Source organism: Dysidea avara, chromosome 13, assembly GCF_963678975.1.
Source record: "Dysidea avara chromosome 13, odDysAvar1.4, whole genome shotgun sequence".
NCBI classification, from domain to species: domain Eukaryota; kingdom Metazoa; phylum Porifera; class Demospongiae; order Dictyoceratida; family Dysideidae; genus Dysidea; species Dysidea avara.
The window spans coordinates 5,352,610-5,377,562 of NC_089284.1; the positions used below are offsets into that span (position 1 = coordinate 5,352,610).

Genomic DNA, 24,953 nt, shown 5'->3' on the forward strand with positions numbered 1-24,953 from the left:
ACCTTTCTGCGTGCCCTGATTGCAAACATCCCAGCTTCTGTACAGACGCTTCTTATGTCAGCACCTGTAAAACATATTAATTAACAGCTGGTACATGCAATAATCACTAGCAACTGTCTTGTTGAATTACTAACTATTGCTAGGTTGTGATGGCACAATGAAGTTGGCACCCTAGCAACATGGAAAATAACACTTGGCTTCATTTCCGCAATAAATCATCTTCAGTGTTGCTTAATTTCGCACACAAAGTAAATTTTGACCACATTAGTAGGATAATGTCATAGTGGCCTGGGAACGTGCAACCACTAAAAATGATCTGTCTGGCTTTAAAGGTTTCTAAAAAGCTAATAAATATTAAAGAGAAAATTAGCATGTGGAAAATGCACTCTTAATGTGGTCATGCAGTGACCATAGCTACTTGTTTACCCACCAGTGCTGTTGGGACACAGACGTGCCAGCAGCTCAAATCGAATATCCTTTTCCACATTCATCTTCTGAGCATGAATCTTGAAAATGTGGGTCCGGCCCTACAAGGATACATTCACAGCAATATCCTTTTGGAGGAGTGGTGAGAGAACAGACAAGGGGGAGGTGACTATTATAAGGAAAACAAACATTCTTTATATTCAAGAGACCTTGGTAAGTCGAAATGACAAACTGTCACATTAACACCAATTAATCATTTTCACAGTTCTTATATCACATTATAGTTCATACACTGTAAACCATGAACCTAAACAAAGAAACGAATCCCTTAAAATAGTCCGCAATGCCACTGACACACTTCTGTACTGTTCTCCACTAATGTTGTGGTGTTACTTATTAACTTTGACCTGACTTGAAATTTACTCATCATATTTTCAAAATATCTGTTTTGGTCCATAAGTAAAGTTTAGGATCTGATAACACTTAAATTGCTGATAAGATAAAATTTTTTACACCTTGTGCCTGCAAATATGCTTGAATGGTTCTGTTCAATTAACACCATACGCAGAGGTGAAGACCATGATGGTGACCAAGCAACTGGTTAGGTGTAGGCAAGATCACAGTTACACAACAAACACTAGCCCTGTCACTGACCACTGTATAATCCAACATCACAGGCCACCTGACATGGCACAAGCCACATACCCTACACCTGTTCATTAGCATTGTAAGCTTCTATTAACACTAATTTTCAATGCCCAATCATTGAAGCCTGCCATGGTAATGTTGAAACTGTTGATGAATGATCTGATGGACCATGGCTAGCAGCCATAGGTGGCCACACCGCCTCACACTACCCTGGCTTTCCTTGTGACCAGTTACCTCTATGAGAGGCCACTGGACCACAATAAAGAGGCCACCAGAACAAGATCAGGACATGCATGAGAGATATGAATCACATATAACAACAGTTGTTATTGTAAACACCTCCAGTTCAGGAAGTGAAAACTCCACTTTTCTGTCCAACCTTCCTGGCCTCAACAATGCAGGATCAAGTGTATCAGGCCTACAACAGTAATAGACAGGAAATTTAATTATAGGGTAAGATACACAACTACCAGCTGTAAGCATTAACAAAAAAAAGAAAAACTGTGTTGTGAGTGCCATGTGCATTGTGTGTGCAGTGTTTCTCAGAGGACCTGTTAGTGGCCATCAACACTTTAATGTTGCCACGAGGATCAAACCCGTCTAACTGGTTAATCAACTCCAGCATAGTACGCTGGACTTCATTGGAACTACCGTCCCCATCACTATAGCGGGTACCTGTGGGAGAACACACAATTAAAGTCTACAGCTAAACCAGTTTAATACCACTACAAAACACCGATTGTCACCTTAGCAATAAGAAACATGTTACTTCCTATTACAAAGTCTCTGAATGAAAGCAAAACTGATTAGTTAAAACGCCTTTATGACCTATGCCACCATGGTAACAAAATGAGCCAATAAGTGATTGCTATGATAGGTGACCATGAATACAAGAGTGGTTAGTCCCTGTCTCATAGCAATGGCCTCTAATGACAGACCAGCTAACCTGTGATGGCTGGGACCACCTTAATAATACCGACCATTGCAGTAAACAGGTCTATAATTCAGTCTAGCAGTTTGTAGTGATCCATTGATTATTTCATCCAATATCCTAATTTACTAATAGTCTACATTATCAAATAGTATTCATGCTACCACATCTGGTGTCGATGATGACATTAGGCTAAGTAAGGAACCAGGAATAAAAACAATTCTCACCTCCTATGGCATCGATCTCATCGAAAAATATAATACAGGCTTTCTTTGACCTTGCCATCTCAAACAGTTCCCTCACCATACGAGCTCCCTGTAATGTACAGTAAACAATTGCACTAAAAATGAATTTCAAGAATTATCAACAAAAAATTGAGAAAGATATGATGGAATCTAGGGAATTATCAACAAAATATGGTCAACAACAAACAAGATATAATATTACATTGAGTACAAGTGATGGGACAGAAGACTGACTAGGCTACATAGAAGAGATACAGGAATGATTAAAAGCCACAAACAAATTTCAGGGCACAATAAACAGATTTATCAGAAAGCGATAAGATTACAACAATGAAATTGAAATAGAACAGTCATGAGAAGCAACAGGCAGTCAAATTTCTGCTCCTCCTGTTCAGGATATTCATAGCAGTGATTTCACTAATGGTCTATAGGTTAATCACTAAGGACTGCCTATAGAGGGCAACAACTGGCCTCCCTCTACACTATGGCTTACCTCTCCCACATACTTCTGCACCAACTCTGAGCCTATCACTCTGATGAAACATGCATCTGTACGGTTGGCAACAGCTCTGGCACACAGGGTCTTCCCAGTTCCTGGGGAGCCAAACAACAGCACCCCCTTTGGTGGATCAATGCCAAGGTTGATGTATTTCTCTGGCTACATGGAAAATAACATTGTTTCATTAGGGGATGACAACAGAAGAGCTAATGTGAGACCACACGTGCAGCCGCTTACGTGCAGTAGTGGGGTTTCTACAACTTCCCGCAATTTCTCTATCTGCTCCTTACATCCCCCCACATCTGAATATGTCACATCTGGTTTTTCCTCCACCTAGGGAGTGCCAAATATTGATGTTTTGATCAACAGCATGGTGTACAGTTGGTAACAGCAGATGTTAATAATGTTATACCTGCCACATTGTCACTGTGGGGTCTATCTTTGGTGGAAGAGGAAGGTGTATCTCATACTTGTTGCGGTCGCCTACCCTATAGACACCAACAATACAATAACAGCATAATCACAACAGGAGCCCATAAGCTACCACTCCTGTCATAATAATCGCATGCTAAATGCATTACACTACCAAGACAGACAAATTCCTACCAGCTTTATTTATTCTACAGAAAAAAGAACTGTTATGTCTTCTCATGTTTTATTACAGTGTTTATGCAAGGTAGCTTGATAAGACTGGACTAGGGCCTTCTATGTAAACTAATTAAGAAAAAGTTTTATGAAATTCCCTATCTATAATGTCCTTGTCAATCTTCATATGCTGATCCTTATGTACACACAGAGCTGGTAAAAATAAAAATACAACTAGGTTCTACATTGTATACAAACAGTGTGAAAATCATGTAGAAATAAATTAGATTACAATTAGTGGCTAATATAAATGGCTAGCTCTGCAACAAATGAAAATTAAAACAATTAAAGTTGTATTTAGATGATGATCACAACAACAACAGCCAAATTGACACAGTTGGAATAAAGTAGAACATCTGTTGGCACTATAGCCAGCCAATCATTTTTAATTTGATTCATTACTTGAAAAAACAACCTGATCTACCTAACCATGGACAGTGATCTGCATTAGATTTCTGCTTTCCTTTTCAGCGAGTGACCACAATAGTCAGCTACAGGTTAATGAACAAATTACCACTTGGAATACAAGCTGGACTTAGGACTGCCTCAGACCGTCATAACAGTCCCACAGTCTTGTTGGTTCTTTGTAACATATGGCAGCAACAGCAGCATGACGCAATCCATGTGTATATTTTATGACATTAGTGAAAGAAAGAGAGAACAGGCAGTCGTGTAAAGTACACATGTGAATTAAACATGCACATTTAGGCAGTGCAGTTGTGTGCTGCAATGCACGATCTCTATACATGTGTGCACACATGGGTTCATTCACTCAGTTCACAGGCATGTGCACATATATGCATGCACATGGCACATGCATGCATGTACATACTTTTGGTCAAACTTTAAAACAGTATACAAAATGAAGTTAACAAAGTAGATTGATTGGTACTGATTACATTGCAGCTCCAAGAGTTCTCTTGAGAACACGAGACAAAAGGAAGATCACCCAACCTACGCTGAGATTCATTGCCCACTTACTGTGTAATCGAATCGAAAATTATGAAACAATGTGACGTGAATGGCGTCCATTTTCTACCACCAATTTTATTGATAGTTGGTTTATCCAAGCAAATTGTTGACCAAACAGCTGTCACTAAGGGGACCACACTGGTGTTACAAACACATGTAGTGTCTACCTCAAATTTGTCAAACCGACACAGGACACAAGAGCAAAGATAGAGCAAACACCAACTGTAACATGATCCAAAGGCCAGCAACACTTAGGCCCATCCCATACACACGTAAACTGTTAACCAGTTTATTTGTTGGCAGCTCGTCTTACTAATTTCTGATATTCATATGTACCAAAGACAGCCCAGCAAGTCAGTCAATGAAACAGATGATTATCATTACAGGTTCTCATGGTAACAGTATACTAAAGCTACTATTAGCGGTGTAAGTACAGAGAGTCCTACATGGACCACAGCAACTGAACTCTTGTAGTGCTAGACAAAGATCTCACCATCCCCCAAACTGAGTACCCATTATACACAGGATTAATCCAACAGATGAATAGGGTTATGTAACCACAACACATTTACACAAAGGCCTTACCCAACTCTCATGCCCTCCTCTACATCAGTCGGTGCAAGGTTCTTGTGGAGGTTGACCACAAACTTGGCAAACTGCTTGACGTTGATGATGTATTTCGGATCATCACTTTCAGGGTTGATGATCTTTGTGCAGCGAGCCACCTACAGGGAGTAACCACAACAACAAGTCAAATATGTGTCATCATTACCCACCATGCCATGCCAACAGGTATGAGACCAACAAAGCACATACCAACAAGGCACAAGGGAATATTGTCAGAAACCACACAACTTAATACGACATTGAATAGCACACCATGTAAACAACGTTGTAGCTGAACTATGAAAAATTTCCAATACTCAGCATTGGCTATACTATGTTACAGAACAATCCTCAAATGCTAAAGGATTGGAATCAGCTTAATTGAGTTAGGTTACAAGGGAAGCTGGATAAATTATATTGATCAAACAGTTTTATAGACACCTGACTAAACACAAAAATGCATTTTTTTCCTTTGCTTAAAAAATCACGAGAATGTTTTGCAACCATAGAAGAGATGTTTACAAGTATTACTCAATAGTTTGCTTTGATTGAATGACACATCTGAGTCTCGCTGGCTAGTAGGGCTTCTAATGTCTCAGGACAACTTTCATCAACTGTATAAACCAAAAAATCATTTACCAATTGAGTAATCAGATATGATCACTAATCCATTTTTTTCGCTATCAAAACTAGAGACACAGTAATATAAACCTGATTATGTCTGTCCAGGATTTACAAACATCTAATAAGAGAAACCAAAGGTCCAAGATGCCACTATTTTATATTGCATAGTCCTGGCCAAAAAAATGTAGTCAAATAATATTCTAAACATATCTGTGAGCTCATTCACTTGTGGTTCTCGTAGTTAACATCATTTCACTACCTCTATTAGCATATTTAATGTACCACTGCACCATGCTGACGTTTCTTATTCCCACTCTAACTATCAAGTTACTAGATATGTACAACTAAGATTATATCATGTTTCTAAGCAAGCAGTTTGATGTAATAAATGTAAAGATCAAACAGCAGTTATGAAAATGTATGGCTTCGTATGAGGTTAACCATGTCATCAATGAACTCAGCCAATCAGTGGCCACAGTACATATATGATGTACTATGGTTACCATGGAAGCATTCCCACAATAAGGTAATTAATGCAAAAATCTATAAAATTAACAAAAGGATATAGATATAAAATGGAGTAATTACATATTGCCAATGTAAAAAGATTCACATTGCACAAATCTCAGTAAAATATCAACAGTTTTTTATAAGGTAGGTTCAGCACACAAAATTCTAGCAAATCATTATCAAGAGCTCTCAAGCACAAACACCTAGTATAAGTATCTGGATATTTTTACAATAATTTAAGCACAAATTACTGAATGGCATTGGTCATATACTTCAAAACACTGTTGACATGAACTATACTACTCTGTCTGGTAAACTTGTACCTATCAACAACACACAATCAAGTTAAAGAAATTAATAATCTAATTATAAAAGCCTTCTAAATTTTATCAAATCTGATTAATTGCATACCTATATGAAAATTGAAAGTGTTAGCTATGCTGGGTTACATTGCAAGAAGAAATTAAGAAATTTCAGTGGATGCTGTGTGGCCAGGCATGCAGATTGGGCTAATAAATGAAGTAACACTGTGTGTACACATGTTTGTACTGGCAAGTCATATACATCAAACTTAGTGCCCAGTAAACAAACCAACAAAATGTTATTCCACTAGTTGCATGCAGACATCAAAAACTGTGCAATAGAAATTTTCTTTGCATCATGAATCACTCATTACTCCAACAAATTATGCAGACTTGGATTTTCTCTTTTACTGCCAGGACGTGCCTGTCTTGGTATGGCTTGTGGCCAATCTTAACCACTCCTTGACAACTTTCAATGAGATAAAAAAGCTGCTTGGTTGTGACTCACAAAATATTACCAACAGTCAGCAAAAAATACTTCCAGCGTATGATTCAATTGGAAACACTGCCAGCCAACACAATCCTGACTACAGACCTGTTTTGTAACTCTGCAGGAAATAATTTGAGAGCAGCCAGCCTTTTCTGGTATTACCTCTCAATATTTTTTTACAGTTGTATGGCTATGAAATGAACTTAAAATAGTTAATTGACACAAGTGATATATAGCTACTCAAAAACACATCATAATTGCATTTGACTTTTTATACAAAATAAGTATGTAATTTGATGTAAAATGAGTTAATGACCATTACTAAGTATTGGCAATAATATAGTTTCTATCACAATTCAGTGCATGTCACATCAGACATAGTATATGTTATGTCAGATATGTATCCCAAGCAATCCTTTAAGTGGGTAGTGTGTGTGTGTTCTGAGGCAACACAATTAACTTTAACACGTGTCAGCTCTTCGATTATGTGACAGCGCATAATATTAACAGATTCATCTCTCACAAAAGAAATTAATGTTGGTTTTGGCAAGCTTAATAAACAAGCTGTGAACATCAGTGGTCAGATGCTTCCATAGTTACCAACAAGCATCAGCTAGCAAGCTGAAAATTGTGGCAACAATTGAATTAGCTTGGTAATTAAACTTGATACTGTACATATTGCATGCACAAGGTGCACACACAATGTATGATGAACACCATTTAAAGACAAACCATTCCACAAGACAAACTCTGACCTGAGGGGCAGTGCTGGGAAACGAGAAACGAGATGACATAACATCTCATATGATGGGTTTACATGGGGTACACAGACTATTGCACCAATGAGATTGGCTACCACAAGCACTGATAAGGCTTCTGTCTACACACTGAACATCAATGTAATTTCCTTATGGTGGGAATGTGTCCATTTGAAGTGGCACATCACCATAAATAAAACATGTTCAATATATTCATGAGTTCAACTATTACATCCCATTACATATGGCCCGTATCTTGGTAAACACACATCACAGGCTGAACTTTATAAATTCTAGATAAACATGCTTTCTACTATTTCTTTGCTTTGATAAACATTGTTTGAAGCTAAATTATTAACAGCCTACTACAATTAAAAAGCAATACAATTCAAAATCAGATAAACAATAAATAAAATTGGTTGAGGTAAACTTCAATCCATCTCTTTACATACATCCATGAGTGCATGTACATACTGCATATAGTCCCTGAATACAAACTCTTTGGCAAATGGAACTCAAGGTGTATACATGCATAAAAACTACTTATAAATATTACATCATTGATAGTCATACCTTGCCGATTTGTAACTAGTACTCAGTAGAATATCTATATAAGTATTTTATCTTATGGGATATTACTGTACATGACTTATTACGTAGCTTGATAGAAGTTAAAAACAACATAGTTACACTGTGTTGGGTAGCGGATACACAAACAGAACAGTATTTGTAGGGAAAACAATGCCCCCAGCAACTATTTGAAAATGTGCAGTATATTAAATTAACAAATGACACAAAACAAACAACAATGATAGTATCTCATAAAGCGTCCAGTAATAAACTGTTTATGTAACCACACGCAAGTCACAAAATAAAATTTTGAATATTCAGAGAGTAAGCGTACAATTTCATCAGGGAGTTATGACTAGCCACATCTTGTGGCGTCCAACACTTCAATACACCATGCAGGTGTGTGCACCACATATGAAGCAATAATGTTAGAACTGCAGACAAGACAAACCAGCCACACTTCTAGGAACACTTAATATGTCTGATGTGGTGACATTATCCCATGTAGAACAGATGTACAAAGTAATTGGATTGAGAGGTTTGCTGATACTTGTACAATGAACATATACTAATAGTAACTGGACTGCTAGTCAACAAGCATAAGTTTACCGTAGATAACTCCAGAAAAATGTTTTCCAAATCAAAGAACTCATGCTGGTCATGTAAGGTACATTATTTCTTAGGAAATTGTACATTTATTGGAATAATATTTTTAAAAAGTCATTTTGAGAATGCACGAAGAGCAACTCCAATCACATAATGCTACTCATAAGGAATTGTTTCATATTTACTGGAAGTCAGTAGGAGCAAGAGAAAAACACTTGTGAACTTTAAAGATAATGCTGGATGTTCTTTGGTAAAAACATTTAATCTTAATCTTTACTTTCGGAGAAGAATGATAATTGCTAGCTAAAATGACACCAATCCTCAATAAGCATTGAAGGATATCATGCACAGTTATATTGTAGGCATGCACGTCAGATGTCATGGTGAAAGCTGCACTTTACTATCAAACTAACTGTAATAGATACCATTCTTCCTCTGAGTTGGACTGTTGCTCCTTCATGATGTTATGCTGTGTGTTTCCAATTAATATGCACCATGATTTCTCATTGGAACAGCTACATCTGTCAATTGACTTGTGATGAGTAGGCAGTCTGAACTATAAATATTTTTTAAAAATTTTGCCACCATTAAGAGTGAGAGCTTTGGGCAACCTTAAGGTCTTCAAGACAAAATCCTTCATTATTTCCTTAAAAAACCCTTACCAGATCTTCCCCTAGTTACAAATCTTTATAACAACATTGTTTGCTTTCAATCAACATAGTAAGTACTATAGGGAAAAGTACATTTGAGCAGGAAGATCGTCTACAACTGCAGCTATACTAGTGCACATTTCGATTCCTACTTCACTCATTTATACCTATCAATAGTATAGCCCTGAAGTAGGGATTAAATGTCAAATAGTATAACTGTAGCTGTAGATGTGACCTCCCTTGTTAGATGCTTCTCATACAATTCTTTAGTTGTAATGCTATATATCAGGTGGAACAGCTGGGAATGAAGTACTCGAATGTAAATATTCTTCCTCATATTTGATTATTTAACATAATTCACTACTGGTGAACTAGTGTACACTGGACATAAGGAAAGAATGATGCCAGACATGTTATAAATTAACTGAGTGAGTGAATATGCTCCACATCAATTACTGAAGTAACCATTCTGCTTCATTCCCAGCTGTTCCACCTGATATATAGCATTACAACTAAAGAATTGTATGAGAAGCATCTTTGCAATCAATTAACCTACACATGATTGCCATGATACAGTACAAGCAATAATATGATACCTTCAGATCAGAAGGCATCAGTCTGTAAGTGAATACAAATTTAATTTTTTTAAATTCGCTGTTGGAAGCACTCTGAAGGCACAATTGGTTTTGAATATGTATTGCCAAGATGTCATTTTGTCATAAGTCTACCTTGTTAAACATGCACTTATAAATAACTGCAAGAAGTTTCTGCTAAGAGAGCATTATTCATGTCCACCATGTCCATAAAAAGCAATTCAAATGTAGCAAAGTGCTATGTTTAAATAGCAACAAGTATAAGAAAAAATTAGGAATTTTAAATTAGAGTAGGGACAGTGTATAATGCTGCAATAAAAAGTACTGAAAATTGAGTAGCACAGTAGGGATACTCACTTCTTACTGTTTTACAGTATTTGGACATTATGTTCTACTCCGATCCAGCTTGTTTCGGTACTTTTTATTGCAGCACTATACATTGTCCCTACTCTAATTTAAAATTCCTAATTTTTTCTTATACTTGTTTGTGAAGTCTTTTTGCAAGCTCATGACCACTAAATAGCCAGCTTTTCACAAAACCAGTCACAATATTTTAAAAGAGTTAATCACAGCGCTATTATACTAGATCATGACTCATACAATAACAACTGATCAGTGGGCGTGGATCTACATAAGCCTGCAGACAATAATGGATGTGGATTCGTGCATACCTACAGACTGACGAATGGGTGTGGCTACCATATGTCTACAGACAGTAATTTACATAAGTGGGCATGGCTCACAAAAGAAACAGGGCTTCGCTATGACGTGTTACTACACATTCACATCGCTACACTAATTAATTTACCACGTGGAGTCAGACCCGGATAATCTGTAAAGCGGGACCTGGATGACCCGATTCGGTTTTAACATTGTTACTAAATGACTTACTTTTTAAAAACTTTAAAAATTTATTTATTAAGGCTTTTACAGCACAAGTGCTGAAGGTCTGTAGGACACCTGGTCCTACAACCTGTTTAAAGTTGTTACAGAAAGTGTGTTTAAAAAAGTGGAGAAAGGAGAAAAAATCCATGACTGGACCTAGGCAGCTACAGAAAGTGTGTTTGAAAAAGTGGAGAAAGGAGAAAAATCCATAACTGGACCTAGGCAGCCTCGAACCTGTAGCCATCCGATTAACGCTTAAACATTACTAGTTAACCGCGAGTTGCTCTCACTGATCGATATCAACTACCAACTTTGAAAACCAGCGAGCCACGTGTGTTCAAATAGTTTGGTGCAACGACCACGTGTATTCGAATAGTTTGATGTAATATACACCCGTAGATGGAAGCCCTACTTTAGTTTATTAACACTCAGCAGTAGAACCTTGACTGATGGCCATGGTAAAGTAGGTTAAAAGGTAAGACAATAGTGCAAGCATTGTATGTTTATCAATATACCAAAGGTTTTTCTTAAGCGAACTAGAAACGTTTCTGCGAAAGAACTAGGGCTATAGCTGTAGCCAGTTTTCCACTACGCAGCGTCAGGCAGGCAGGCTGTAGAAAATTCTATTGAATAATTAAAAAAAAAATTCTGTAGCAACTTGATGGAAATGTTTCAGGTTTTACCCAACCAATACTGTCATGTTTTTGTGAGGAAAAATCAAGGCAGGTTTTTGGGTTATATCATATCACTGGCCACGCCCACACCTTCGATGTCCCTACTATACAGTACTATCATACTGTATGATAGTAGTCATGTGCAGTATGTTAGTATATAGTATTTCTATACACATGCCCGGCAAGGCATCAAGTTTAGTGTGGCACTGGCTAATGCCCAACCAGTTCAAAGATAAGACACGCTTTGACTTATTATATTGAGCAACACAAAGCGCTTAATTGTGGGTTTGGGTTAACAGATTAGGCTCAGTGTAGTTGCTAAGTTTCGATTAGTTGAACAACAAATGATTAAAATAATTGTTTGGGCAATGCGTGGATGCGTATTTCTACCCACCACATGTCAGCCATTGAGCAGACCACGAACACAAAGAGGACAACTAGATTTAAATAATAACATTGTATGCAGTTACCACATAAAAACATTCTAAAAATATAATTCTGATAAAAGCAAACAAGAAATGTTTGTAACATGAAGATATAAAGTAGACATCAACTGTATCCATTTACATGTGACTGGTCTCCATCTGGGCAAATTATGAAACAGTTAGCAGGTCAAACAGTTCTAAACAGTATTAATTCCATCACAGGCTTCTAATGTTCACTGGTAGAACAGTGGCTCAACCTGGCTGATGATCTGGCACATACGACTTTACTAAAATCTTTGGAATGTGTAAATTATCAGACAAACACTTGCAGCATCCCTTCAAGTAACGACAACAATTTCAATAGCAATTATGTCTGATAACAAGCTTATGTGAATGGTGGACATCAAAGGATAAGCCCATAATCTCGTGTCCTCTGCTGAGGTAACATAGCCCACCAGTGGTTGGCCTTGTGTACAATGACACCCACACTAATTGTGATAACAGTAAAATGACAAATATCACATAAAGTGGGTTGTTTAGGAAAGTTAAGAAAGTGAGGAAAGGAAGAGTTTCATATCACAGATATGTTGCTATTTAACAAAACCACTACACAAACAATTTATAAGGATATTTTAATTATAGAAGTAACACGTTTATGGTGTGAATTGATCATAACCCATTGCAGCTTGCATCAAACATTACATGCCTGTAAAGACATCATTCCTCTAAGTAGACCAATTAAATACTCTACAAATGTTTAATGTTATCATTAACCACCTATGCAATCAGCGTAGCATGCATGTTTGGCACAATTAGTGATGTATAGAGAATCACTTAAGAGCCCGATCATGTACAAATTGGTAGCAAAACATTTCCAAGTACCGCAGCACGCCTTCTGCTGTATAGCATTACATTACAATAACTACATGCACACATCAAATCTCTGAAGCAGAAAATGGTTGGGAATAAATTTGTACAGTTATCCTCATTTACCAGTTGGTACATCATTCCCTACTAATACAGTGGTCTCAAATTATAGAATTCATAACTTGTATGGCTTTGCAAAATAAATATAGGTTATATGGTTGATAAAAGCATTTAATTTTTACTTTAACTTTTAATGCAGATATTGTTTATAGGGTACTGTTGTTATAAGCTGCTCTGTAACTACAGAAAAAAATAAGAGCATTTGCCACGAAGCCTTGATAAAATTACAGAAAAGCATATATTTCACACAAGTTATAGGTATGTAGCATAAGTTACGAATTATCGGCATCATCTATTATCGGCAAAAAGTGCATGAATTATCGTCACAGTAATATTCAGGATTTTACAGCAGTTACTGAGTTAGGTATCACCCGAGCTGCCTCATGTATGCTGAATCCATCGGATTTAACCTTCACTATGTATGTTAAACTGCAAAGAGTGTTTTCTAGTTATGTTTACATTGTTTTATTTTTGCTATATAGACGATACATAAACCTGATCGTAGGGTAGGAGGAAATGTCACTTGCGCCGTTCACAGTCGGCACCTGCTCTTTTACACTCACCTCACAAAACGAAAAGAAAGAAGTGGACTGATAGCCAAATGAAGGCAGCCATAGATGCTGTTAAAAAATGAATGAGTGTGAAAAGAGCTGCAGAAGAGCACGCAGTACCCAGGTCCACACTACAACACAGAATACTAGGCAAAATTGTCATTGCAGAAGGGGATTGTACTTCTCAGACACGTATGAATGCCATAGACAACAGATATAATAGTGCACCAGATGCAAGTAAGTCATCACAAGTACTAAGATAATAGGCTCTCCAGAAGAGCATAGATCTCCTGTACCTATTGATGGGTACTCATCAGGTGAGAGTTGGAATACAACTACTCATACTAGTAGTGAGACTAATGCCACTGGAGGAACTCCTACCTCAAATAGAATAGCTAGTGGCAGTAGAAATTCTGCTGCTACTACTCAGTCTGGTAGCAGTAGTAATTTAGCACCAAACACAACAGAAAGAATTTCGAAGTGTTTGATACAATATGTTCCTGAAACTCCAGTCAGGAAGAATAACAGTTTGAAAAAAATGACAGGACAAAGAGTGCTAATTAGCTAACAAGAACAGAAGACTTGGCTTTACTAAAAGAAAAAGAAGAGAAGAAGGTAAAGAAATCTCAAGAAATAGAACAGAGAAAAAGGACAGAGAAAACAAGAAGAAGGAAAAAGAAAGGTTAGCAAGACAAAAGGCTGATGAAAAGCAAAAAAAGAAGACTGCAGCTACTACTGTTGCTGAAAGAAGAAGAGTGGTAATGCGCAAAAGTTTCAGGATACTGACCATACAGAAATGAAAAACATGTCAGAGTCTGATGAATTTATGGAACTTTCAACTGGAGTTGTGAGAGATGAAGATGGTGAAAATGGAATTGTGAGAGATGAAGATGTGGTTTGTTGTGAATGTATCCTATGAAGATGATGCTTGATGGCTTTGGAGAAGAATAGGTCCGTTGTGTTTGTAAGAGGTGGATACACGAGAATTGTATTGATGAAGTGATTATTGATGAACGCTTTTCCTCACTTTGTGTTGTATAAGTACCAGTGTAGTTTTGTCCGTACTGTATTCTATCCCACTTGTAACTACTTTGTTTACCAAAACATGTATGTTTTACCCTACTTGTAACCATTTTTATTTACCACACTATGTACAGTATGTTAGCCAAAAACTGCTTTTCTTACTGTATCGTGAATTACATTTTGTTAACAAGTCTTTTTAAAATGTAAGTGTACTGTAATTATACCCATATATGGAAATTGTGAGTGGATTTTTAGACTTCTTGGTGCCATGGCTATGACCCTAAGTGGACACCAAAATGACCATTCATGCTTGGTAGGATCAACAGGCCCAAATGTAACCTAAGTGCCGATAATTGATGCTGAGAAATGTAGATAATACATGTGCGGTGACAATAAATGATTACTTACATTGCCTAACGTTCATTAATGCCCAACAGAAACAACGTCATACAAACCGAAAACCCAAAAATTCAATAAATTTGGAAGGCAGTGGAGTGAAAAAAGTTTGAATATTGGCAAAATGCACTAAGTTCCGAAAGTTCATGATGATAATCGGTAACTTACGCTATACAGTAAATGTATTCCTATAGAAGAGATTTAGGAGCAACTTAACCCTTAAATGCGCATAAGCCTATATATAGGCAGATTACGCGTGCCCCTGAAAAATGCATAAGCCTATATATAGGCTTTTACGCATGGCTATAAACAAAGTGCTGTAACTTTCGAAGCGTTCATCGTATGGCTTTGTAATTTGTGCCATACTACTCGTGATGTAATAAGCATTAAAATGATACCTAGGGGTTTACCCTACGACCAAAGTATAGGAACTAAAACTCGCCGTGAAAATAATTCTTAACAAAGAACTGTAAAAATGTGCTACATACCTTTAGAAAATGATCCATAACTCCTTGCCAGTTGGTCTGAATTGCTACAAACAAGTATTAGTCGAATTACCATTCAATGGCGAATCAGGTCATATACTGTATAGCTCACGTGATTAAACCCACAATCAATATGACAGGGAAAACAAAGAATGTGCTGTTGCGATAAAGTGAGACATTATTCTTCTTCGCTTTATAGCAAGTAAGCCTTTGTTGTTACAGTGGTTATTTAGCCTTCCCCAAGTAGGCCAATGAATAAGCTTTCTATTGATATCTCGTTTTAGGCTAATAGAGTTTAGAAAGGCTATCTTGCCTCACCATATAAGTTTGCTTCGTCTAAACACGTATTCCTTAAAAGTTACGTGCGCATTCACGGCTTAATTCCTTAAAAGTTTCATGCGCGTTTAAGGGTTAAAGGTTCTTTTAAATGCACACACAAACAGACACTTGACAAACTACACACAAACTCACACACAAACTCACACACACACACACACACACACACACACACACACACACACACACACACACACACACACACACACACACACACACACACACACACACACACACACACACACACACACACACACACACACACACACACAAACACAAATATATATAGATGTTTAAAATCCACCACCCACTCTCACACCTGATTTAACACTATTAACTAACGCAATAACATTTTCCCAGATAACGAAACTGACATGGAGTAATCTCGTTTAGACAGACACATCAACTTTTCTAACAAATTTCAACAATCACCAGAACAACATGTTTACCATGGTAACTCTATCATGTGCACTCAATGAATCTCTTTACTGAGGTCCAGGGGACTAATGCTTTAACCATGCAGGCTAGCGTACAAATTAGATTTACTGAAACAAAGTCAGGTTGACTCAGCTAATAAAAAGTCTGTCTTGGCTTTTTACTGCTTCAGTTGCCTATTAATATTCATGATATATTTTCACCAATCATGATCATATGACCATATTAAGGCATGTGTACAACACCTGTTTACCATGTCACTTCCTAGCTGGTCTATTGGACTGACAGATAACATAAGAGCTTTACTTAAGTCATTTTCATATATTTTCAGTTTGTAAGGTGACCTCTCATTGCGTAAGGTGACTTCTCATTTTGTAAGGTGACTTTTATCAGCTTTGTTAACTGTGTTTTGTAGCTTTGACCAATGGACATGCAACAGGCTGTTAAACCAGAATATTGAATAAGAAAATTGGAATTATATTGACAATTACTTAAAATGGTCAAAAATTTGCATTACAAGCTTAAAAGTGCATGACAATATTCTCAGAAATGTTCAACATTGTAACAGCTATCAACCATGCAGTTGTGGTCATTGCCACAATCAGATATGTTATCTCATTAAAAGAATTTCTTAAGAACACACCATGTCTACAGGAAGAGACATCTACTGCATAGAAGATCAGATTCCAAGATGATTGACTCTGCAGCTATGAGCCTAGCAAATACCCATTGATATATAAAATGGCTTTCTAGTCACATTTACTGATGAAAAACTTATAACTGACTTGGTCCATTCTAACTCTCCTGCTTCTATAGCGAAATCCGCAGTGAGAACATTAACAGTTATATCATCAACTAAGGATAATGGGTTCAGCAGACACACACACACATACACACACACACACTGCGTGGTATAGGAGTTGAGAGTGAGTTGGCATGAACCCTGACCATAGTGAAAACACTGCCATTTAATTCAATCAGCCTCCTAGCACCACTGGCCCATAGGACAATGTGATGTCAACACACTGGGGAAGCTTCACTTATAATAACTTTCCCATATTTGTAAAACTACAAAAGCGTTTTCCATATTAAGTTAAAAAAGTGTTTCTGGGGAGAAAACTAACATATTGTCATTTCACATGTATACTAAACATAATATACATTAGCAGAATGTTGAACAGTAAGAGGTGCCATTATGGCTGATGACCGTAGTGTACAGTTATGCTCTCAATGATGATCACATGGCAATCACATGCAATTTAGTTACAATATATTGTTTGTCATTTTGTTACTACAGATACATTATGATCTAAACAGAAAATTAGTGCAACTAATTAATAACTTTAGGACTAACCCTGCCTAACTGATAAGATCATGTTAAATTATTTACCTATCATAACATCACTACCACAGCCAGCCACACACTAGTCAACACCACATGTTTCACTGCAGTTGTGTAACGTCAAGTGTCTATGTGAACGTCACGTAGCAAATTAGTTATCACTACTCAGGGTGACCGCACTACACCACACTCATCAGTGGGCAATCCTTTGTACTACACTATTGGAGAGATGAATTTTGTTTGCTAGAACTGATAATAGTTAGAGCTTTGTAAATATCTAGATATATCCGATTATTGAGATATCATAAGACTTACTGAGATAAGGATGATAGGTTTATTTATCTCGATAATAGTAAACTTCCATAAATTATTTGTGTACCTGATGGTGTAGACACCCCCAACTCTCCTACCACTTGAGCACAATGCTAAAATGAACATTTATTGCTTCTTTATACTCTTCAACTTGTAATATGCTCACTTTACTGGTTAGATTACTGGCGGTTAACTAAAATATGTATTTGTTTCAATTATCTAAATCTAGATACTGGTATGTTAGATAACCGAGATAAGCTCGAAAGGAAATATCAAGATATGTTATCGCACACCTGTGAAGAGAAATTATGATAGAAATGAGCAATCATCATTGCTTCATTCAGGTTCTATAAACCATTCTGCAGGGGACTTTGATACCTTACTCTCTCCTCCCACCCCCACCCCCCAATTACATCATTCAGCAATACTGTAAATGAAAAAAACTTGCGCACATTTAGTAGTAAACATGCAGGCTATTGACCTGCTGTTTTACAGTCCCATTTTTTCAAGAAACACTACAAATGTGTGAAATGTGGGAACGATAGGGCATAGGTCAATCAGATAAATTGGTTAGCAAATGAACCAAATATAAACTCTGAGTTAGCTAGCTAACTTAGTGATGAAGCCACCAATGTCATTTCTCACGTCCATTAGAAACCTAACTAACCATTTTCTTTGAAATGTATAGCATGGTACTGGGCTATAAACTTCAATTATTTTCCAGTGTTAAGAAACCTTTAAAGAATATTGTACTCAGTGAGATCAAATACAACGGGCACATGCCATAACTGATATAAAACGTTGAATGTTCTATTAGAGTAAGTTACGAGCAAAGAAGCCAATGGCAGCCACTTTCATAATCTTTTAGCTATTACTCAGCACTATATCACAGTCAACAGCTTATACCGTTGTTTAAAAAAGGATATTGCGCTAATGTATTGATTGGTAACACAGTGTATTAAAACAAAACTTTAACAAGTAATTAGCAGATGTCTCAATGATCCTGATAATATGAAATTAAGACAAAAGTGAGGAAAGGTATGCAAGTGTACTGGATGAGAGGCACTACTTAACTCTTTCCATGAAATAACATGTAGGCTGGTTAACTGGCCCAGCTAATACGTATGTGTTGACCTAATCTTAAATTTCTTTCCATACTGACTGCAAGACTCCAGATATACACTGTGTTCACATTGGCATGATATCATGGTCCATGGCTCAGTACGGCACCCAGTTCATATAAGCATGTATATATTAAATAGTTATTTTATTCAATAGGGAGACAGCATCAGTCAAAGCTGTTTTTCAGCTGTGCCCTGAACAAGTATATACATTTATAACACAAAATACACCATGCGTACATCACTTTTCCCTCATAACAGCTTGGTAATATTGGTTAGGGACATAAATGTCTTAAATGTCTTCAGAATGATCCCAAACCCTTTCAATAGGTTTCTACAAAATTTAAATTTTTTTTATTTACTGAATTTTGTACTTATGATACCTTCAGCGAAGCATAACTCGACTATGGACAAGGCTACGGGCTTGATTTCTTTACTGTTTGATGTCACTTCAGCCTGAGATGCACCTTTTGCCAACTGCAGTAGCTACAATGTGTACATCATGTACTTACCTTGTCCTCCTTTGTATCCCACTTCTTTCTCCACTACCAAATAGGTGTTGATTACTGGTAATGCATCATGGCTTCAGCGCTTTAGTTTCCATAGTGTGACTGGATTCAATGTATGTAGAGATACTGCTATTTGTAATGCCGTATAATGGGTGGAAAATATCTGAAATCAAAGCGGAATGCCCCACTTTGCATGCAATGAAGCAAGGAAGGTCATGTATAACCGTAGCTATAGTTACTAGTGGACATTTAATCCCTATTTTACTACTTTAGTCTTGGCTGTAGGAATTAAATGTGCACTAGTATAGTTGCACACCTAGATGACCACCCTGTTTTCATTGCTTTTTGGTTCTATGGCAAATGTAAATTTCTCATTTTTTCCTTACACTTGTAATAAATATGAAAATGGAAGAAGCTCTTGTGCTTCAAGCTTATTTACTTCTCCCTATTAGAAAACCAAGGCAGCAAATCAAAATTATGAAACAGCAGCTGACATGACAACAAGCAGTGATCATAATGACTGTAACTAGTCATGTGACTTCTCTTTGTGTCAAATGGCATTGAATTTCTTGGATTTCTTCTTCAAACTTTGAGATTATAATTTTAATGCACCTACTGGATAATTATTGAGTGGGTTGGCTCAGTTCGATTGGACAAGAAGGTATGCAAGCTGTTCATGTTGCACAGTTTATCAAGCCATACTGCTCTGAACCATGCTGTTGAGCTATAGGGTAAACAGCATCATAGAAAAAAGTGTGTTAGCAGTACATACTGCTTGATAAAAAATTTATATTATCGTCTTAGTGATAAACTGGTAAGAGATTTTGCTGCACGGATACCAAAATTTGGCAGTTACACTGAGCAACAATAAAATGTCATATTACTTTATAGAGCCTGATGTCTTCTAACACAATTCTACAATTACCAACATAGCCAAGGTACTGGCAATAAAACATGTGTCAATTTAATTGAATTTTGCTGCAAAATCTTGTGATTTAATTAAGACAATCTGATTTTTTGCAAGTAAACAATGGACAGAGAGTAGATAACATCTGCACTACAAAGTGTTGCATTACCACTGTAGTGACTGGTCTTGAGGTACTCTACCTGCAGTACTGGAATAAATTCACACAAATGTGATTGGCAACAGACACAATAACAAACCCACAATCTTTTTGCTGAGGTGGGTAACATTAGTTACATCACATGTCTGGGACAACCAACACTTAAAGACTCATTGCATCATCTCAGCATTACAAAACAGTGTATGATATGATGTAACAAAAGCAAACTGAAAATGGAACTATTTCTCGTTTGTTTTCTTTTCATATTCTACAAACTAACAGTACACAGTCATAACAACGTGGGTAGAAGCAACAAAAGATGTGTTGCATGTGTAACTGTACAGTGTGATATGCACCCTGAGGGAACACCTGACATCTGGACAAATGAGGATGCTTTCGAATTAATTTGGGAGACACACTAGGATCATATGTAGGAAGTGACGTAAAAGATTAAATGCTAAAAGCACTCTTCCTGAATATGAGCTCACCAAATGCAAACAACATTTGTATGACCATTTAATATATATATTTTTTAGTTCTGATAAATGTATAATTTATACCAATAAGTGATGGTAGTATGTAACCACAAACACACTCTCTCTCCCTTAATTAATTAACCCTCGGGGCACTGACAGTTACTGTAGTTGTCTTGCGCGGCTCACTACTTTAACTGCTGCACACTTCATTCATAGGTTAAAAACAAGGTGCCACAGGCTGAGTTTAACAAATGAAACATGTGGATTGTTCTGCAAGAGCTTTATTCAAAAGTCATGGTGATATTTGCTGTTTGTCTTGGCCTTCCTTGCTTCTTGATGAAGTCTTGATGTACAGAAGTGATAGTAATAAATTCTTTTCAACCATAGTAGTGATACATCTAGCAATACTCCACTAATTCAGATGAGGGATCAACAAACTCGACCAAAACCAGGAATGAGATTTCAAAAGCTTTTAAGTGAGAATTAAAGATTTCCAGATTTTAATTATTGTTAACTTATCCATGATCTAGCACACTTCTTGTGAATCCCTAGACTAGAAGCTTCTTGGCTAATCATATTGCACCTTCACATATCACATGGTCAGTGGACTACTATGGCAAGCACGTGCGCATGATAATTTTTTTACCACACATGCGTACTACCTATTCTACATTTATCAATTTATTTATAGACTATAAAGAGTGTCATAAAAGGTTAGTGCCTATAATGCCATGCGTTGTCACAAGTTATACCAAGGGTTTCACTTTTGTGCAAATCGGAACCAAAGTTATGGTAGGTTGTTTTCATTGCATTTTTATTTTCTGTTCTAATCGAGATGATATATATTGTGCCTGCTATAAAATGAGAAAGCCAATGGGACTAAGATCGACGTCACAAACTAGCAATTTGCCAGCTATTTCGCTTTTGCTCAAATTGGAGCCAAAGTTACTTTCATTGTATTGTTGGTTTATGTTGTACTACTTTACCATTACCTGTATATATATAACCATCTACATCTTTACTAGATTAATAATTCATCATCTCATCATTATGGCAAGCAATTCTACTCATGAGGTTAATAAAGCACACTACTGCAAACTTGGAGATAGTGAAATTCAATCAGTGAACATTCATGGAGTTCCTAAAAACCTGTCTCCAAGGAAAGAAAGCACCATATTTTGATGGAGAAATGAGTGATGGCTCCTGTAGAATTCATTTCGTTGGCTCCAAAGCTGAGCAACAGAAGACTGTTGCCATTTACTGAGAAGGACAAAATTGCCAGATAAAATGATCTAGACAAGGCCATGAAATGGAAGTACTCTTAAAAACTTTACAACCATTATCAAGCCATCAACAAACACCTTTGACCTATCTAATGATACCAATGCACAACCAACACTGGTTACTCTTGCAAAAGTACACAAAATGTCTGAATACTCCAAAGTCGCTACTGTTGTGAAGGTGATATTGAACAGTAAACCTGTTAAACTAGAGAATGGCAAAACTAAGCAGGAAGTTGTAGTTGCAAATTCTTCTGGTGTAATCATTGTCACGTTATGGGAAGAAAAAGTAGATATCCTAGTAGTTTCAAAATCCTACAAGCGTACTGACTTTATGCTTCAAGAGTTCAACATGACAAAGAATCTCACACTCTGTAGACAAGGTTCAAGTATTGGGGAAGTAGCTGACATAAGCCCTGTACAAGAAATTCAGCAACCACCTCAAGTTGGAAAATTCTAATTGCATTTGCAATGCTGACATTATTGCTGTTAAACAATTAGAAACATTTAGTGGTTGCGTAAATTGCAAAGATAGAGTCGAGCCTAAAATTCCTCCAGGAGGATGTTGCTCTAGGAAAGAATGTGGCATATTTCAATGAATTCACAAGTGCCCTACTCAAGTGTCTGCTCAGCTTTTCATTCAACATGGTGATACAGATAAGAAATCAATCTACCTATGGGCTTTTGGTCCTACTGTTTATAAGCTGGATGGAAATATACCATCAGATCAAGTAAATGCACGTCATTTCATTTTTAGACCCACATTTGACATCATCACATTTGATAATAACATCATTACCGGATTCACTCTTGATGAATCTGACGTCTGGTGACTAACTAGCATTGATTAGTACATCCTCATATCATTCTTGATCACATTTCTTTATCACTGCATTATAAATTATTATTAATTTTATAAACTTAGCTTATATGTTATAGTTATATCCCAGTACAACGATAATAACTATATAGATATTGCTAAATTATACTGGAATATCACAGCATGAATCAAAAGTCAATAAGCCATCATTAAGCTACACATTCTAATTAATTCTTCCACCACAAAGCCACTTAAGTAGCATCATGGCCACACTAAGCTACTAATGTTACATGTAATAAATGCATCTAAACCATTCTGCCTCTATACTCATGTGACATGGTTTGCTCCCACACATTACTTGACTAGAGTTGTAATCACTTCACTTATCACCCAGTGTGGCACTCTCATTGTCGTATTCACTGGGATATAAATACTACAATCATTCTTGCTATCATTCCCTTTATTAATAATAATAATCACTGTTATCATCTTTCAGTTATATTTCTCAACACAGCTCTGTAGCCTTTCTGTATGTCCCTCAAAATACTCACCTATACTCAAGTTCCCTACGTATATACTCATAACAATAATTGGTAGCCTTCAATAATCCATTTATTGATTTCAATTCCCCCGAGAGTTTTGCAAAATAGTGCTTTCATTAACAATGGTTTACTAATCTCACTTGGTCTCTGGTAACAGTAGCTATGACAAAGGCAGCAACCAGAAGATGAAGTCAGTACCAAATTTAATAAAACTTCTTAAAGGTATACTATTAATCCATCCTTGATCTGCCCACACTTAGCCATAACATTGTAATGAAAAACCTCTTGGATAACTAATAGGCGACAGCATTTTATGAAGCCATCATATTCTCCATGTTTACATCACATTCTCCATGTTTACATGTGCTTTGTACAATGAATTGTAACTGCCAGCAACTGATTGGAGCAGCTAGTTGTTGATAAAAAAAGTGAAATATCACTAAGTGCTATCTCAGTTAAAAAGACTACCTCATTATAGTCACTATGTCAAGTAGGTCCCAGTAATATATTACGTTTAGTTGCATAGTTTCTTCATTCGGTCACTTGCTGCAGTAATCATCTATATCCTTCAAGCACTCTGTCGGCTTTTACTTACAGGAAGTACAAATAATGTTTGTACTACAAGACACACTTAAAACACATTAAGCACTTAAAACGTTGAAGCAGAAAACATAAAAATGGTGCTAAACGTACAAGTGTAGCTAAATAAACATTTTTAAATATTACAGTGTATGTCATGTCTAAGTTAGCTTGATGGCTACAAGACCAATAATATACTATTACTGAAACCAGCCATAGAAAAATACATGTCTTTCAAATCCTGGCTAATCCAGTAGCATCATTTCCACTACTGATTATTAATGGAACATAAGTTTTATCAATTATAACCTCCAGCTAAACAAAAGTTACTTTATATTTAGAAGCCATATTTCAGTCCCTATACATAATCACAGCCATGCACCCTCCACAGAGCTATTTTTTCATTGACATGGCATTGTGTATGTTAGCTCATAGTCAAATGGGAAAGTTATAATAACTGGAACCGGAATCTGGAATGGAACAGAATGAAATAACTGAACTTGCAAATTTGCTGTCAGGCTTGCACTGGTGTGTCAGTCATGCAGCAGCTTTACTTTAACAGCTAGAGCAACCAGCATTTGTAATAAAACAGTCATCAACTCCCCAGTATTTTCTGCTATTTTTTGCTCTCAACAT

The 24,953-nt window shown here is 36.7% G+C and overlaps 1 protein-coding gene across 1 annotated transcript in view; it reads right to left on the reverse strand.

Annotated features, from left to right (window-relative positions):
• The window catches only part of LOC136243387 (26S proteasome regulatory subunit 7), a 40,680-nt gene that overhangs the window by 637 nt on the left and 15,090 nt on the right, over window positions 1-24,953 (reverse strand). The window contains exons 5-13 of the mRNA XM_066034902.1: window positions 4,952-5,091; window positions 3,162-3,237; window positions 2,987-3,082; window positions 2,744-2,908; window positions 2,233-2,320; window positions 1,626-1,749; window positions 1,414-1,492; window positions 431-527; window positions 3-64 (exon numbers count right to left, since the gene is read on the reverse strand). Of these exons, the coding sequence (XP_065890974.1) occupies window positions 3-64; window positions 431-527; window positions 1,414-1,492; window positions 1,626-1,749; window positions 2,233-2,320; window positions 2,744-2,908; window positions 2,987-3,082; window positions 3,162-3,237; window positions 4,952-5,091 (927 nt within the window). The remainder of the gene's footprint in view (window positions 1-2; window positions 65-430; window positions 528-1,413; window positions 1,493-1,625; window positions 1,750-2,232; window positions 2,321-2,743; window positions 2,909-2,986; window positions 3,083-3,161; window positions 3,238-4,951; window positions 5,092-24,953) is intronic.